Source organism: Muntiacus reevesi, chromosome 1, assembly GCF_963930625.1.
Source record: "Muntiacus reevesi chromosome 1, mMunRee1.1, whole genome shotgun sequence".
Taxonomy (NCBI): domain Eukaryota; kingdom Metazoa; phylum Chordata; class Mammalia; order Artiodactyla; family Cervidae; genus Muntiacus; species Muntiacus reevesi.
Window position 1 is genome coordinate 219,243,083 of NC_089249.1, and position 16,608 is coordinate 219,259,690.

The following is a 16,608-nucleotide window of genomic DNA, read 5'->3' on the forward strand; positions in this document are numbered from 1 at the left end:
AAAGAACAAAGAAGTACTCTGGATGTTGGCACCCTTTACAAAGCCAATGAATGCTGAGGTTGTGTCTACAGAGGATATTAGAAAACCTTAGCTCAGTGAATGATCAATATAGACTCTGGGGAAAAGGAACAATAAAAATGCAGGATACAACTGCTGAAATGAAAATCAACAACGGGATACTGCTTAGCCATTTACATGAATGAAATAATGCCATTTGCCACATCATGGATGGACTTAGAGATTATGACACTAAGTGAAATAGGTCAAACAGAGAAAGACACATAACATATGACATCACTTATATGTGGAATCTAAAATAAGATACAAATGAACTTATTTATAAGATGGAAACAGAGTCACAGACATAGAAAACAAATGTATGGTTACCAAAGTGGAAAGAGGGGGATAAATTAGGAGTCTGGAGTTAGCAGACATAAACTATTATATATAAAATAAACAACAATGTCCTACTGTATTGCAGAAGGAACTATATTCAATATCCTATAATAAATCATCATGGAAAAGAATATGAAAAATAATAGTTATGTATATGTATTTATCTATATCTATACCCATATCCGTATCTAGCTAGCTAGCTGAATCAGTTTGCTGTATACCAGAAACTATTACAACATCATAAATCAACTATATTTAAATAAAAGACAAAAATTTTTTTAAATGATGGAAAAACTGAAAAGAAAAAAAGCAAAAACAAAAACCAGAGATCCTTTTAAAAACCACAAGCAGGAATGAAAGTGCTGGTTCAGTTGCTTTTGAGGTTTGTGCTGGCTGGCCTTTTTTTTTTTTCAATACAGAGTGGACTGAATTTGGGACTAGGAGATATTAAATTCTCAAAGCTGAGGCAAGTGTTTGGTCAGAAAGAGTTGGGAGCCTTGTTGAAAAGGACTCAGGCTAGGAAAGAAAACATGGATGCCCTGGAGAGATGGTTTCAGGAGCCCAAAGCCACTAGGTCAGGAAGTCGGGAAAGAATCAGGGAGAAATGGTCAGAGGAGGAGGATCCTGTATTGTTAGAGAAGGCAGAATACATGTGAAGTGTAGTATTAGAGAAGGATAATGGCAGGAATTGAGGATGTTAACTAAAAGATTTAGAACTATGCAACCTGAGTCAGAAATGGAGTTAGGGTAAAGTTAGGGTAAAGATCCTGGAAGAGGTGACCTGAGTCATCTGCCCCTGCCTCTCACTGGGAACTTATCTACTGCCACTCATCCTCATCTTGCACATACACCAGCCTGCCTGGCTGCCTCATGGTATGAGGTACATCCTGCTCCCTCCAGCAATAGTTCATTTTATATACTCTGTGCCTCTGACAGTTCCCCTTGCCAGAGCTCCCTTCCTTTCAACTTCTGTTCACCCTTCAGTTATTAACTCAGAAACTCCCAAGGGCCCAATCTGACCACCCCTCCCCCCACCCCAGCTTGTCTTTTCTCCCAGTTTTTAGTTTATAATTGTATGAGTTCTATTGACAGATCTTAAGACACCCTTGAAAGATGGGCCATTTGTTTTTTTGCTTATTCTTGTGTCTGAGATTCTGGCAGCTTGTGCTGAGAAACAAAGTGAATGATTTGCTATAGGCACGTCCATCATCCCTTCAAACTCAACAAAATAAAAATTACATTTTGCATAGATGACAGATGTTTCCCACATTTGTCTACTTTCCTGATGACCTAATGATCTCACCATATTCATTCCGAGTAGGGATCACACCCTTTCTGTCAAATCATCTTCCTTTTACGTCTTTCTCAGCCTCTTCCACCTCACAAGTGCTGCAGCACTGATAGGCTGTAGTTAGATTATTCTTCCTAAACAATGCCTTAGCCTACAGCTTTACCACTTCTAAGACGTGCTTTACAACTATCATAACACATGTGCAGTCATTATGCGACTCACTGAAGCTGACCAGATTTTATTTAAATGCTTTGAATTGTTGTTGGACTATAGACCTATCATTATTATACACACATATTTGGGGGGAGACATCTTATTAACTTACCAACATATTTCCTTATCAAGAGCTAATTAACAGGGAGTAGAGAAAATAAATTTTGACAAAAAACTTTAGCAAATCAATATGTGATAAAAAGATAATAAGGTCATGGGGCAATTTAGAAAATAATTGAAAGGAAGGAGCTTAGCGATTCTTGAAATTTACTGACAGTGAAAACATGAGAGTACAGGCTCCAATAAGCCACACTACGAGGGATTCCGTTAGAAATGATCAGTTTCCTAGGAGGCTAGGATTGCTAGAATGTTAATTTTATCCGTGTGGTTGACTGTGTCTGAGTTGCAAGTTTTCACTGGGCGGGGCTCATTTGGACGCTAGCCAGTGGGTAAAGCCCATCTGGTGTCTGCCTCTCGTGAGGCTGTGCGGTTCCTCCCTTCTGTGCCAGAACACCAGGAGAGATAGCGCAGGCAGCTGGGGAAGACCGCTCTACTATCGGTGGGGCCAGGCAAGGCCCAGCCGGCCATGGCCTCGGGGTCCCCTGGGGAGCGGCTCTGCGAGGAGGCCCGATGCCCAGTGTGCCTGGATTTCCTGCAGAATCCCGTCAGCGTGGACTGCGGCCACAGTTTCTGCCTCAGATGCATCTCCGAGTTCTGCGAGAAGTCCGACAGCGCACAGGGCGGCCTCTATGCCTGTCCGCAGTGTCGGGGGCCCTTCAGGCTGGAAAGCTTCCGGCCCAACCGGCAGCTGGCCAGCCTGGTGGACAGCGTGCGGCAGCTGGGGCTGGGCGCGGAGCCTTCGGGGGCGCGCTTGTGTGTGCGGCACGGCGAGGAGCTGACCCGCTTCTGCGAGGAGGACCAGGAGGTGCTGTGCTGGGTCTGTGACACCACCCCAGATCACAGGAGCCACCACACGACATCGCTGCAGGAGGCCGCCAGGTGCTACCAGGTGAGGGGCAACTGGAAGGCCGTGACTCCTGAGCGGGAAATGCCGGCCTGTAATGGAAGACACTGACCGAGTCAGAAGTGTTAAAAACCCCTTGCCAGAGCCAGAGCCAGAAGACACCCCCTGCTCTGAATGAGCAGCGCCCGCCACACCAACCACCCTCCTGGCTTACATTCACCTTGGGATCTGTATGCCTTTGCTCCATGGAAACCCCATCTTCTGGGATTCCTATTCAGGAGCTCAAACATACTGTTATTTTAAACTGATCTTCTCCGCCATGAAACTCTCCCTGGTCATTTCATTTCATGCTGATCTTAATTTTCCTGATGTAGGTAATCTGAGTTCCACAACTAGAGCTCCCTGGTGTAGAAGGCTATGTTGTCTAATTGCCTCTTAGTTACAAGTGTACAACTGCTATCGGAAACACTTCCTAATAACTAAATTTGTATACTATTTTGCTTTTGCATAGCATTTATATTAATTAATGCTACTGCTACTGTTGTTTAGTAACTAAATTGTGTCCAGCTCTTTGCAACCCCATGGACTGTAGCTTGCCAGGCTTCTCTGCCCATGGGACTTCCCAGGCAAAAATACTGGAGTAGGATGCCATTTCCTTCTCCAGGGGATCTTCTGAAACCAGGGATCAAACCCAAGTCTTGTGCTTAGCAGGAGGATTCTGTACCACTGAGTCACTTAGGGAGCCCAAGTTAATTAATATTGCCATCAAAACAATCTTAATTTTTTCATTTTTATTTTCTATTGCTATATAGTTGATTTACAGCATTGTGTTCATTTCAGATATACAGCAAAGTCATTCAGTTATAAATATACATGTATCCATTCTCTTTTAAAATCTTTTCCCATATATGTTATTTCAAAATATTGAGTAGAGTTTTCAGTGCTATACAGTAGGTCCTTGTTGATAATCTACTTTATATATAGTTGATAATCTATTTTATATGTATATATATAGTAGTATATATATGTTAATCCTAAACTCCTAATTTATTCCTCCCTCTCACCTTTGCATTTTGATAATCTTAAATTTGTGTTTGAAATCTGTGAGTCTATTTCTGTTTTGTAAATACTTTCATTTGTATCATTTTTTTCAGATTACACATGTAAGCCATGTGTGTGGGTGTGTGTGTGCTAAGTCACGTTAGTCATGTCTTACTCTTTGTGACCCTATGGACTGTAGTCGGCCAGGTTCCTCTGTCGCTTGGATTCTCTAGGCAAGAATACTGGAGTGGGTTGCCATGCCCTCCTCCAGGGGATCTTCCCAACCCAGGGATTAAACTTGTGTCTCTTATGTCCCCTGCATGGCAGGCAAATTCTTTACTGCTGACCACTAGGGGAGCCCACATAAGTGATGTTATATGACATTTATTTTTCTCAGTATGACTTACTTTACTTAGTATGATAATCTCTAGGTCCATCCATGCTACTATAAATGACTTTGTTTCATTCTTTTTAAGCCAGAGTAATTTTCCATAGTGGGCTCCCCGTTTGGCTCAGTGGTAAAGAACCCACCTGCCAATCCATGAGAAACAGGCTTCATTCCTGGGTTGGAAAGATACCCTGGAGAAGGAAATGGCAACCCACTCCAGTATTCTTGCCTGGGAAATTTCCCAGACAGAGGAGCCTGGTAGTCTACACTCCATGGGGTCACAAAAGAGTCAGACACAACTTAGTGACTAAACAACATCAACAACAAAAATATTCCCCTCTCTCTCTATATATATATATTTGCACATCTTCTTTATCCATTCATTCATCAATGGACATTTAGGCTGTGTCCTAATGAATGTGTCCTTCATTTTAGTGAAGTCGCTCAGTCGTGTCCGACTCTGCGATCCTACGGACTGTAGCCTTCCAGGCTCTTCCGTCCTTGGGGTTTTCCAGGCAAGAATACTCGAGTGGATTGCCATTTCCTTCTCCAGGAGATCTTCCCAACCCAAGGATTGAATCCGGGTCTCCCTCATTGTAGGCAGACACTTTACTGTCTGAGCCTCCAGGGAAGTCCATGTCTTGGCTACTGTAAATACTGCTGCAATGAATATAAGGCTGCATTATGCCACCTTCATGTTTGAATGTTTGCTATGAATGGTGTCTGGTTGGGCACAAGCCTCTGATCCCCTTTAAAGCTGCCAATACATGTTACTCTGAAGTGGGAATCCAGTGGTTAAGCAGATTCCTCTCTATTCAACACATATTTCTGGACTTACGATGTGAGCATTCTCAATGAAAAGGTGACTAATATTGGAGTATCTGGCTCACAAAAGTGGCATCCATGAAAGTCTGTGAATAAGATTCTTCCTACTGGTGCTCATCAGAAGTTTCTAGACATATTCAGAACACATTTAAATTCCCAATATCTGGAACAGCTGCTTGCACAAAGAGAGTTAAAGTCATCTTTAATCTACTGACCTTACCTGAAGTACTATCACAATGAAAATAAAGTGAAGATATTAACTTTATAAAATAACAATAAATTAATTTAATAAATTGTTAATCATATAGAGCCTATAATAATTTTGTATATTTATATCATACATTTTAACTTAGAATAACTAATAATATAATTATTATTTTAGCTTTGTTTTAAATCAAGGTTGTGATTTTTTTCCCCTCAAGTACCCTCTGAACCTACCTAGAAATATCTCTTTTAGGTTTTCTTCTTGATTTTGGTCTTCTGCAAAATTCAGATGCTAACTATTTCTTAACTAGACTTCTAGAGTATATTCCTGCCTTTTTTCTTTAATCCAGAGGGTACCATACAGTGCATGGATAATGTATTCTAAGGAAGTTTTCTCTATTTCAGCAGTCCTTCAACTAAATATCAAATAAATATCTTCCAAACTCCTTAGCCTGTCAATCACTTTTAGGACCCTAAGTGCTCTTACTGTAACTCTTGCCTTAACCGTTAATCTTTAGATTCAGCAAAACTAGCCTAATCACTGTTGTCCCCAAATGTGACACAACTTTCTACCTCTTTGCTTTTGCTTACAAATTTTTTTGTCTGTAAGTGTTGGAGTGTTCTAGTCCTTCCAGATTCTAAAAATAAATGCCATTTTCTTCATCTTATTAAATGCCTCGTTGGTTTCTACTCCTATTTTATCTGTTCTACCTTAGAATGTTATCATTAAAAAAAAAAAGAAAAAAAAGGAAAAAAAGACTGGTGTGTGGGACTTGTTGAATGACTGTGGGAAGAATTTAAATTTTTGTTTGTTTTTATTTTTTCCTGAGACTTATTGAATGACTTTAGGAAGACTTTTAAAATGTGTATATGTGTCTATCTTTGTGTGTGTTCTCTGTAAATAAAATATATGTGCTTACCTCTAGCAGGAGTCCTAGGGCTGAAAAGAGATTTAGTTTTCCTTAAATTATTTTTCTCTCCCTTATAAGATTTATGACTTTCTGTATTTCATTTTCATATAATAAATGCTAACTTACAAGATTTCTTATGTAAAATAATAAGAAATACACTTCTGGTTATAAAGTAATGAATAACTTTAAGAAGTTGAAATACATAGATAAAAGGAATAGCTTCACCTTTTCAGCCAAGCATAGTAGATGAGATTTTGTTTTTTGAATATATTTTCACTGGTCTCTGCCTAATTTTTATATATTTATTATAAGAACTTTTAGTTTTAAAAAGTGGTGTCAGGTTACATAAAATACGGTTATTTTAATTTTCTTTGTAATTGTATTTCTTGCCATTAAAAATTCTACAGCACCTTGTTTTAATTCTTTCCAGTGAATGAATTAATTTTTTCCTCACTGCCCTATTTTTAACTGTCCTATTTTGGTTACTTACTGTTTTGCTATTTATAATACAATGAGCACACTTTTTAGATACATCTTTTATTATATCTGGCATTAACATTTAAAACATATCCATGTTTAGCAGTCATTAATATTAATGAGGTCGAACATTTTTGTATGATTTCTACTGCCCCTTATAGCTGATCTTTGTATTTCTTCCTGTGCTTGGTCAGTTTAAGTACTATATGAGAGTATCCTTAATGGCTGCAGCGTATCTTCCCAAACAGATAAAGCTCCAGGTGGCACAGGAGCTTGTCAAGAAAGAGCTGGAGGAAGCTTCGACTCAGGAGGCCAATGTGGGGAGGAAAACTGTTATTTGGAAGGTAAGAGAATATTGGGGCTTTGGGTGACTAACCTATCTGAAGGATCCTTATTTGGAGTATTAAGTCATTCTTCCACCATCTTCCCTATTCTGGCACTTTTGTTCCATTTACCTGGGTACTGAAGAAAAACTGATCTCAGCATCATCCTGGACCATCTCATCCCCTCAGATTATTTTCGTACAATTGTGTTCTTTCTAATGTCTGTAATACTATCCCCAATCCAAATTATAAAAAAAGACTTCACTCATCTTGATCTTACTAACTCGCTTGATCTTACTTACTGATCTTCACTGACTGCATCACTTAGAACAGAGTTGTACTGTCACTACTAGTTTAAAAAATATGTATTTGTTGGATGAATGAAATTTTTACTATTTCACAGCACATATATATATATGTATATATATATGAAATACAGGCTGATAGTCATCATCTTACATATAAAAAATAATCTGAATTTTCTTTTTTCAGTCCATATATTGATATATATATATATATGTCTTTTGTCAGTCAATATGTTGATATATTTCTGCCATTATCAGCTCTTTTTTCCTTTACCTATTTATACACACACACACACACACACACACATACACACACACACATACACAAAGTGATTCTGAACCTGAACCAATGTTGCCTTCCAAGAGATATTTTGCAATATCAGTAGATATTTTTGGTTGTCACAACTGGGATGCCTTACTAGCATCTCATATGTAAAGGCGAGAAATGCTGCTAAATACCCTAAAATACAAAGGACAGTCCCCACCCCCCAAAAAAAAATCACAACAAAAAAATCACCTGGTAAAATATCAATAGGATCAATACTGAGAAACTGTATATAGAAATGACACAGGTGTTTATATTTTTATATTATGTTTTACAATATATATATAGACTCTATTTCTGAATAGTTCTCTGTCTTTTCCAAGGAACCCTTTTTCTCTGATTATTCTCTATAATTTTCTAATTCTTTCTTTCTTTTCTTGAAAATCTTGACTTGTATTCTATCCTCTGGCAGATATTTTCATAAGGGCTTTTACTATATTTTTCTCCTGTGATGTCTTACTTTTTCCCATAGTTATGTATATCATATGTAAAGTTAATTAATAGTGGCATTTATTAATAATTTTTTTAAAGTAAGTAATCCAAGTCAATTTTTTTTTAATCCTGACCTGACCACAAATTTATGAAATCAGGAACTCTATATCTGAGATTTGGTTTCATGCATGTTTTGAACCCTCTACTGATTATTCTTAAAGTAGAGATGTTTCCAAGAACCTTGTTCTAAGTCAAGTCAACTTTCATGATTTTTACCTTTAAAAATGTATCCATGTGAGCCAACATGCAACAAGCATGGGTTTAATAAAATAAATTCTAAATTCTATGGAAACCCTTAGCCCTTCTATATCTATAGGTGTAATTGAAGTATTTTAAAGGGTGATGTGAGAGAACAACGAATTGCAACTAAGCCCCTTTTCACTATGTCATAGCCCGCGTGTGTGTGTGTTAGGTCGCTTCAGTCATATCTGACCCATTGCAGCACTATGGACTGTAGCCCACCAGGCTCCTCTGTCCAAGGAATTCTTCAGACAGGAATACTGGAGTGGGTTGCCATACCACTTCAGGGCATCTTCCCGACCCAGGGATTGAACCTAGGTCTCTTGCACTCCAGGAAGATGCTTTACCATCTGAGCCTCCAGGGAAGGGCCCCCCATCCCCCTGCCCGTATCCCAAACACTCTGCCCCAGTTGCTGATGATTTGTTGTACTGTCACTCCAGGAAAAAGTGGAAATGCAGAGGCAACGCTTCAGGTCGGAGTTTGAAAAGTATCGTGGCTTCCTAGCCCTGGAGGAGCAACTGCAGCTTAGAAGACTGGAGGAGGAGGAGCGAGCCACGCTGCAGAAGCTGCGGGAAAGCAAGAACCGGCTGGTTCAGCAGAGCAGGGCCCTGAAGGAGCTGGCAGAGGAGCTGGAGGAGAGGTGCCAGCGACCAGCCCTGGGTCTGCTGGAGGTGAGGCTGGGTGCCTGGGAGAAGAAGGACGGGCACACCTGAGACCAAGGGGACAGACGGCAGCTTTCAGAGATAACTCCTTAAGCAGTTTTGCTCTTTAGGACAGGATCACCCTAGAATTTCCTTGGAAAGCAATTAAAAATTGCTTTATTAGAAATCCTCAATCCGCAACATCAGAATCTGAAGGCACCCTAGAGAATCATACATAATAGTTCATACTAAAGACAAAACCTTAAATATTTTCAAAATTAAAGTTAATGATTTACATATGATTAAACAGAAAACAGACTATCTATACTATGTTGCCTGGAAAACATTTTATAAAAACCTCATAATGGGTCAATGATGACATTGCTGTATTTCAGTCATGGCCAATCCAAAAAGTCTTGTTAACCCATTTTAATGTCAATAGTCAAACATATGAGTAATATTTAAAATTTTCCACATTGAAATCGGCATGTTAATTTTCAAGGCAAATGCTAATGTTCTAGCCCATAGTGCATGCCCATTCCAGGCATGGCGGAGAGGAATTAATTTGGCTCCATACAGCTTGCCCACAATATACTTGAGATTATAGAGCAGACAGACAAATAACTAATAATCCTCCTTAAAGGCATTAAATCCCAAGTGAATTGAGAAAGTCATCATTGTTGGTGGATGCTTGCTCTCATGCTAGAACTCACTGCAATAGAAATTTTCTGGGCACGCTTCATTGTGTTTCAATCCCAATGACTCATTTAGGAATGTCTGAAATAAGTAATTTCTATCTTCATACAAGTTCTGTGATTAAATAGCACTGGTCACAGAGGAGGGGTGATTAAGTAAATGCATTGCAAAACTTTTATATTAAATCTGTCCCATTTTCTTCAGTATATTTATGCATCAGTAAAACTTGTTGTTATTATTGTTTTTCTTATTACTGCTATGCCTACTTCCTACTAAGCAAACTGTCCCAAAGGAATACATTTTCAAAATTTCAAACAATAAACATAAGAACTTTGGCATTTTCAATAATATTCATTGTCACATCTCACTGTATCTCAGAATACTGCATATTTGAACTTATTTATTAGCACTGAATAAATGTTAAAATATAACACAAGTCTTAGGGAGACTATATCCTCAAATAATTTGCTTTCATTTTTATACTCATTTCTCCCTTTCTTCCTCAGTACCAGTAAACAACATTTCACCTTTAATGGCCCAAAATAAGACCTGTTGTTCTGATGAAATATAAAGCTGATCATTTCCCTGTTTTTATGCCCTGTTAAAATTAATCTGACTGGTGCTCATTTTTTAGAAGGATAGGGGAAATACAGTGCAGGTGGTTTGTTTAATAATCTACTTTGACATAGACTGAATTTTAATGACTTCTGTTTTTTTCTACTTAGATAACTTAGACAAAGTATGTTGGTCCAGAGGATAAGGAAGTTAGGATTTTCTTACAAGGACACTGAGATCATCATTTTATGTCTATACCTTTCACTAATTCTCAAATAAATTCTGCAGATATTTAGAATCTATTTTTACCTTAATTCTGTTCACAGAATATAACTCTTCATGAAAACACCCAATTATCAGAATTATCAATTCAGAAAATAGTTAAACCAATAGATATTATCGGAATTAACCTAAAGTTTGTGTGGTCTGATTTTGTTTTAATAGAGGCAAACTGATTATATTATTTTAAATTGATGAGAAAACTCAATAACAGTCTGTTTTAGATTTTTTTAAAGAGGGAATCATATCTCTTATAGTTTTACATCAATAGTTAATGATTTTCAATAATTCTTAAAGAGATGTTCCTGGTGTGTCCCCAGTCTGTCAAAAGCAGTTCAGAGGTCTAACTCACACCTACTTGTGTTTCTCTTCATTTTCAGGGTGTGGGAGGAGCCTTGAGCCGGTATGTTTACTTCCTGAATCAGAGAATGGTTTGGGAGAGTCTGGGGAGGTTGGTGGATAACCCTAATGAAAACTGCAGGTTTTGTGCTCTTCTCAGAAGTAAAAATGTCACACGCCTGGAACCCGAGTCCATCACTATGGAGCTGAGGACAATGTGTCGCATCCCTGGCATGAGAGAAATGCTGAGGAAGTTCCAAGGTAAGCTGCATTTTAGACCTTGTGGAACTATGACTCCTGGAATTTGGCTGTTATTGCAATTTGTTACTGTAACAGTTAGGCTACAGTAACAAACAGAACCCAAAGTTTAGTGGCTAAAATCAGCAAAGTTTTATTTTAAGATCATGTTATTGGTTGATTACTGGATTGTGGAGGCTTTAATTTCACATAATCTCACTCCATGCAGACAGAGCCCCACCTCCTTCCTGTTGCTGATAGGCACAGAACTGAGCAAAGTCATGGTGAATCATGCACCACCTAAGGGGCACACATAGCTTTCCTGAAGATATTATTGATGAAGGTGCATCACATGGTCTTGTCAAACTACAAGGGGGGAAGGGAGAGAGCACTGGGCTCAGATTTTTTTTTTTTAAGAGTATTGGGATATTTGTGAATAGCCCTAAGGAATATCAGAGTAACTGACACCCATATAAGCTACATTTGGTTAGAATAGTGAGTCTGAAAGTGATATTATCTGTGACATAAGCAATATTAGTTCCACTCTATGTCTATTTCCTTTTTTATAAAATGCTAAAAAATTGTCTTTTTAGAGGACAAAATGAAACATATTTGAAAGCAGAGAAAAAAAACTTCAATATATGAAAACATTGCAGTGTATCAGATAATATAAAATTTGGATTATTTTGTTATCCTGCAGTTTGATGAATTTCTTAAATTCAGCTCAGTTCAGTTCAGTCACTCAGTCGTGTCTGACTTTTTGCGACCCCATGAATCACAGCACTCCAGGTCTCCCTGTCCATCACCAACCCCCGGAGTTTACTCAAACTCATGTCCATCGAGTCGGTGATGCCATCCAGCCATTTCTTATATTAGATAGTCAATAAAGCCAAACACATTCAGTTAATTACATTTAAGAGGGAATAGCTGTAGTGTAATAATTAGTTTGTTGGGTCTTAGTATGTTGCTTTTTAAAACAATATAGATTCAATGTTTTTAATTTTTTTTAATTAAATTTATGCCAAATAATGAAAATAGACTATGACTTAATAGTGGGTTTATTACTTAGAAGGAAACTGCTTTGTCCCATGATAAGAAAACCCATCTTATCAATCCTGTTCAGTGATTAATCCTTGATCTTACAGGCAGATTGATATTCCTTGATAGCTCAGTTGGTAAAGAATCTGCCTGCAATGCAGGAGACTCTGGCTCAATTCCTGGGTCAGGAAGATTCACTGGAGAAGGGATAGGCTACCCTTTCCAGTATTCTTGGGCTACCCTTGTGGTTCAGTTGGTAAAGAATCTGCCTGCAATGCAGGAGACCTCGGTTCAATCCCTGGGTCAGGAAGATCCCCTGGAGAAGGAAAAGGCTACCCACTCCAATATTCTGGCCTAGAGAATCCCAAAGAGTTAGACATGACTGAGCAACTTTCACTTAACTGCATGAAATGTTGCAAGTTATTACACTCTCATAATCAGTGTCTTTATATTCCCATTTACTTTTATTGGATTAATTAACTGGTCAGTTCCACAAATATTGTCTATTTTATGCCAGTCACTCTTCTAAGCATTAGAATATAAAACTGAACAATAACATCAAATATGTTACAGATCTGGAGCTTCGTATTATAAATTTTTGCTTAAATTATGGAAAATACACAAAATGTTAGAAAATGAAACAGAATATTGAAAAAATAAATAAATAAGCGTGGCCAGAAGTTCTTGAGTTAGCACATCTAATCTGGAGTTTTTGATGATCAAAGAAGACTTCATTCATAGAGGAAAACACAGCAAATATCTGATCCAGAGGAAAGGATTTCAGGCAACAGAAATGAGTTCTAAGACCTGAGCTTAAAATATGGAAGATGCATTCTAGGAGCTATGAGGAGGTCTGTGTGGCTATTGTGGAGTGAGTAACAGGAGAACTGTAGAGGTCAAGCAAAGTCCAGGTAGCATAGTACCCAAAAGGAAGGCCTCTGTGAGAAGAAGTGAAATGGGGCATCAGTTATAAATGGAGGAATAGCATGATTGTACTAATGTTTCATGAAGATCACTCTGTGTGGTTTATTGAGAATAAATTACAGAGGCTCAAGGCTTGATGTGGAAAAGCCAGTTAGGAGTCTTTGTGATAACTCAATTAGAGACTATTTTCTTTTGGACTAGGGAAGTCGTACTGGAGGTACAGAGAAAAAGACAAGATCTTGCTATATTGATATTTTGAAAGCAGAACTGGCAAGATCTGCTGTTGGATTAGATATGAGGGGTCAGAGAGGGAGAAAAGTTGTGAGTAATTCCAAAATTAAAATCTCCTAAATTGACATAATGAAATTATTGTTTACATTGACAGGTAAAGCTGCAGGCAAGGTAGAAAAAAAGACTTGGGTTTTAGACACATCAATGTTTTGATGGATATTAAATATCCAAATGCTGATATTGGGTAGGCAGATGAATTTAGAAATATGGAGTTCCAGGAGAAAAGTCTAGGCTAAAAGTATTTGGAATTAGTAAAGCATATGAATGGAATTTAATGAAAGCAATATACCTGCCAACCCAAGAACAAATGAGAAGTGATCTGAGAGAGAGACAAGAGGTCCCAATCATGAGACCATTGGTTTCTCCAATAGCAATGATGGAGGAGGAGAAGAGAAGACAGTAGAGGAGACCAAGAAGGGGTGATCAGCAGAAAGGGAGTAAAAGAGTGATAACTGGTGTCTTTGGGAGAGAGAAATGTTTTCTGGGACAAAAGGATCCTCAACAGTGTTGAGTGCTATAGAAAAGTCATTTAAGGTGAACTTTAAGGACTGATCATGCATGGGACACTGGGAAGAAGGTGCAGTTTGGTTAGGGTATTATTCTATCTTGGTGATAGTTTAAGAAATTTTAAGAGTTTAAGAAGAGGTAGGGAGAAGAATTAGAAATAGATGTATTCACAACCTTTTCACAGATTTATTTTCTTGATGTGGGAATGATGTTTGAAGACATGACATCTGTTAAATAAGTCTACCACAACATCATGGAGACCCAGTTTTCAGTTCCTGTTATTTATGACCTCTAGAGTTTGGGAAAATCACATAATCCCTTGGGCTCATCCTGCTTATCTATAATGTGAGAAAGATAATATCAATCTTGAGGCTGGTTCCATGTGATAGCATAGATGATGTACCCACTTAGGTTTGATTAGAAATAAAAGATAACTAGAAGTGTTTTGGAGACAAATAAGAATAAGAGTCATCATATTAATATTTGCTATTATATTAAAACTAAAACATGATTAATTATGAAATTTGTTTTTGTTTTTAAATTAATGAAATAAAATTTACTACTTTTGAGTGTTGACCAAAAAAAAAAAAGACATGAATTTTATAAAACCTCCTTGCTTCACTGAGGTCGTTTCATTAGTAGATGTATTTTTAATTATATGTACAAATAAAATGTCATATCAATATACTGTGACTCCACAGTATGGGTATTAATAGTACTTTTCAGTAGTTTTGTTTGCTGCATAGCAAATTACCACACACTTAGCTACTTAAGATCACATTCATTTACATCCATTCTTCAGATCTGATAATCTTGTGGGATCAGCTGGTTTCTCTGCTTAAGGTTTTATAAGATCAAAATCAAGGTGTTGACCAGACTGGACATCTCTAAGGGGTCAAGAGAAAGGTCCACTTGCAAGCTTATTCGGTCTGTTGATATGAAGCAATTCCTTGCAGTTGGAGGACTGATGTCCCCATCTCCTTGTTGATTATCAGTTGGAGGTTCCTCACCCTTCTCCTCCACTGTGGCCCACTCCATCTTCAAAGGCGGCAATGACATATCAAATGCAAATTTCCCTGATTTTTCCTTCTGCCACCAGACCAATAACCAAAGAACTCTCTCTGATTTTAAAGGGTGATTAGATTAGAACCCACTCATATAATCTCCCACTTGTCACATAATATAACAGAATCATGAGAAAGCATCCTGGGTCTGAAGGTCATGAAGTTTGTCTTAGAATTCTTCCTACCATAGTAACATAACTTTGAAAGTGGTGTGTTTTAGACCAGTGAAGTTTTTCTATAGGCTTTGGAAAGAAAAAAAAAATCCCAAGGGAGTTATAAATTTTATTCTAAATGCAGATCTTCCAAAGAGTACCCAAGATAAAAGGGATCTAAATGGTTATGAACTTGGTTTGTCCTATCATCAATGTTTATGGTTTAATTGAGGCAGTAATTAGTCCTGGATTATGCAGAGAGAGGAATATACTCAAACTCAATAAAGTATCTGCAAGATGAAATACTTAATTTTTATCTCCATGAGTTATTAGAGGGAGAGTAAAGTATAGTGTGACAGTCATCAATATCATGGTTCTTAAGTTTTCACCAGTCTTTTCTGTTCTTTTACATGTTCCACAAAATTATTTCCACAGTTGACATAAAATTGGATCCTGCCACCGCACATCCTAGCCTCCTCTTGACTGCTGACCTGCGCAGTGTGCAGGATGGAGAACTGTGGAGGGATGTCCCCAACAACCCTGAGCGATTTGACACATGGCCCTGTATCCTGGGTTTGCAGAACTTCTCATCAGGGAGGCATTACTGGGAAGTCAAGGTGGGAGAAAGAGCAGAATGGGGCTTGGGTGTCTGTCAAGACACAGTGTCAAGAAAGGGGGAAATCACACCATCCCCAGAGAATGGGGTCTGGGCCATGTGGCTGCTGAAGGGAAGTGAGTACATGGTCCTTGCCTCCCCATCAGTTCCTCTCCTCCACCTGGAACGGCCTCGCTGCATTGGGATTTTCTTGGACTATGAAGCAGGGGAAATCTCCTTTTACAACATCACAAGTGGGTCTTTTATCTACACGTTCAACCACCTGTTCTCTGGTTTTCTTCGACCTTATTTTTTCATCTGTGACACAACACCTCTTGTCTTACCACCTATGACAGATGTGGAGTTAGAAAATTGGGCATCCGGGAGTCATTTTGACTCTGCCTCTAGTATCAGAGATGATTCTTCCTAAGATTCTGTTGCTGAGATATACCCCAAGCCTAGCAAAATCTTCTCCAATAGAACAGAGCATATAGTATATACATATAAGAAGGCTCAACAGATGTCCCCATTTAGGTCAGCTGTTTACTCCTTGTCACTATGGAAATTTTCCCATAGGAACAAAAGGGAAAGTATATATTATATGTGTTTGGATAAGGATTGTATAGTAATTTTAGAAATGGAGCAATCTTATCACTGTTTTCCCAAATAGCTCCACATACTTTTTTGATGAGATTTTCTTCAAATGAATGGACGTTGTATTAAACAAAGATATCTATATATTTATTTTAATGTCTCATTCCTTTTAATATCTCTTCATTCCAAGTCTTCCACATATTAAGAATTAGAAATAGCAATTCCTAAAGTGGTTCAAAACAGTCCAATATTGTTCTAATGTCAGATCCCTAATTGTTTCCTCTCTTCTTGCTCTCTCTC

At 38.1% G+C, this 16,608-nt stretch overlaps 1 protein-coding gene across 1 annotated transcript; it reads left to right on the plus strand.

The window, feature by feature from the left end:
* The first annotated feature begins 2,486 nt into the window (after positions 1 to 2,486).
* Positions 2,487 to 16,144, plus strand: TRIM58 (tripartite motif containing 58). Its single transcript, XM_065919441.1, has 6 exons — positions 2,487 to 2,909; positions 6,959 to 7,054; positions 8,837 to 9,067; positions 10,948 to 10,970; positions 11,067 to 11,167; positions 15,555 to 16,144. Exons 1-6 carry the CDS (start codon positions 2,487 to 2,489, stop codon positions 16,142 to 16,144), a joined length of 1,464 nt encoding a protein of 487 aa, XP_065775513.1.
* The last annotated feature ends 464 nt before the right edge of the window (positions 16,145 to 16,608 follow it).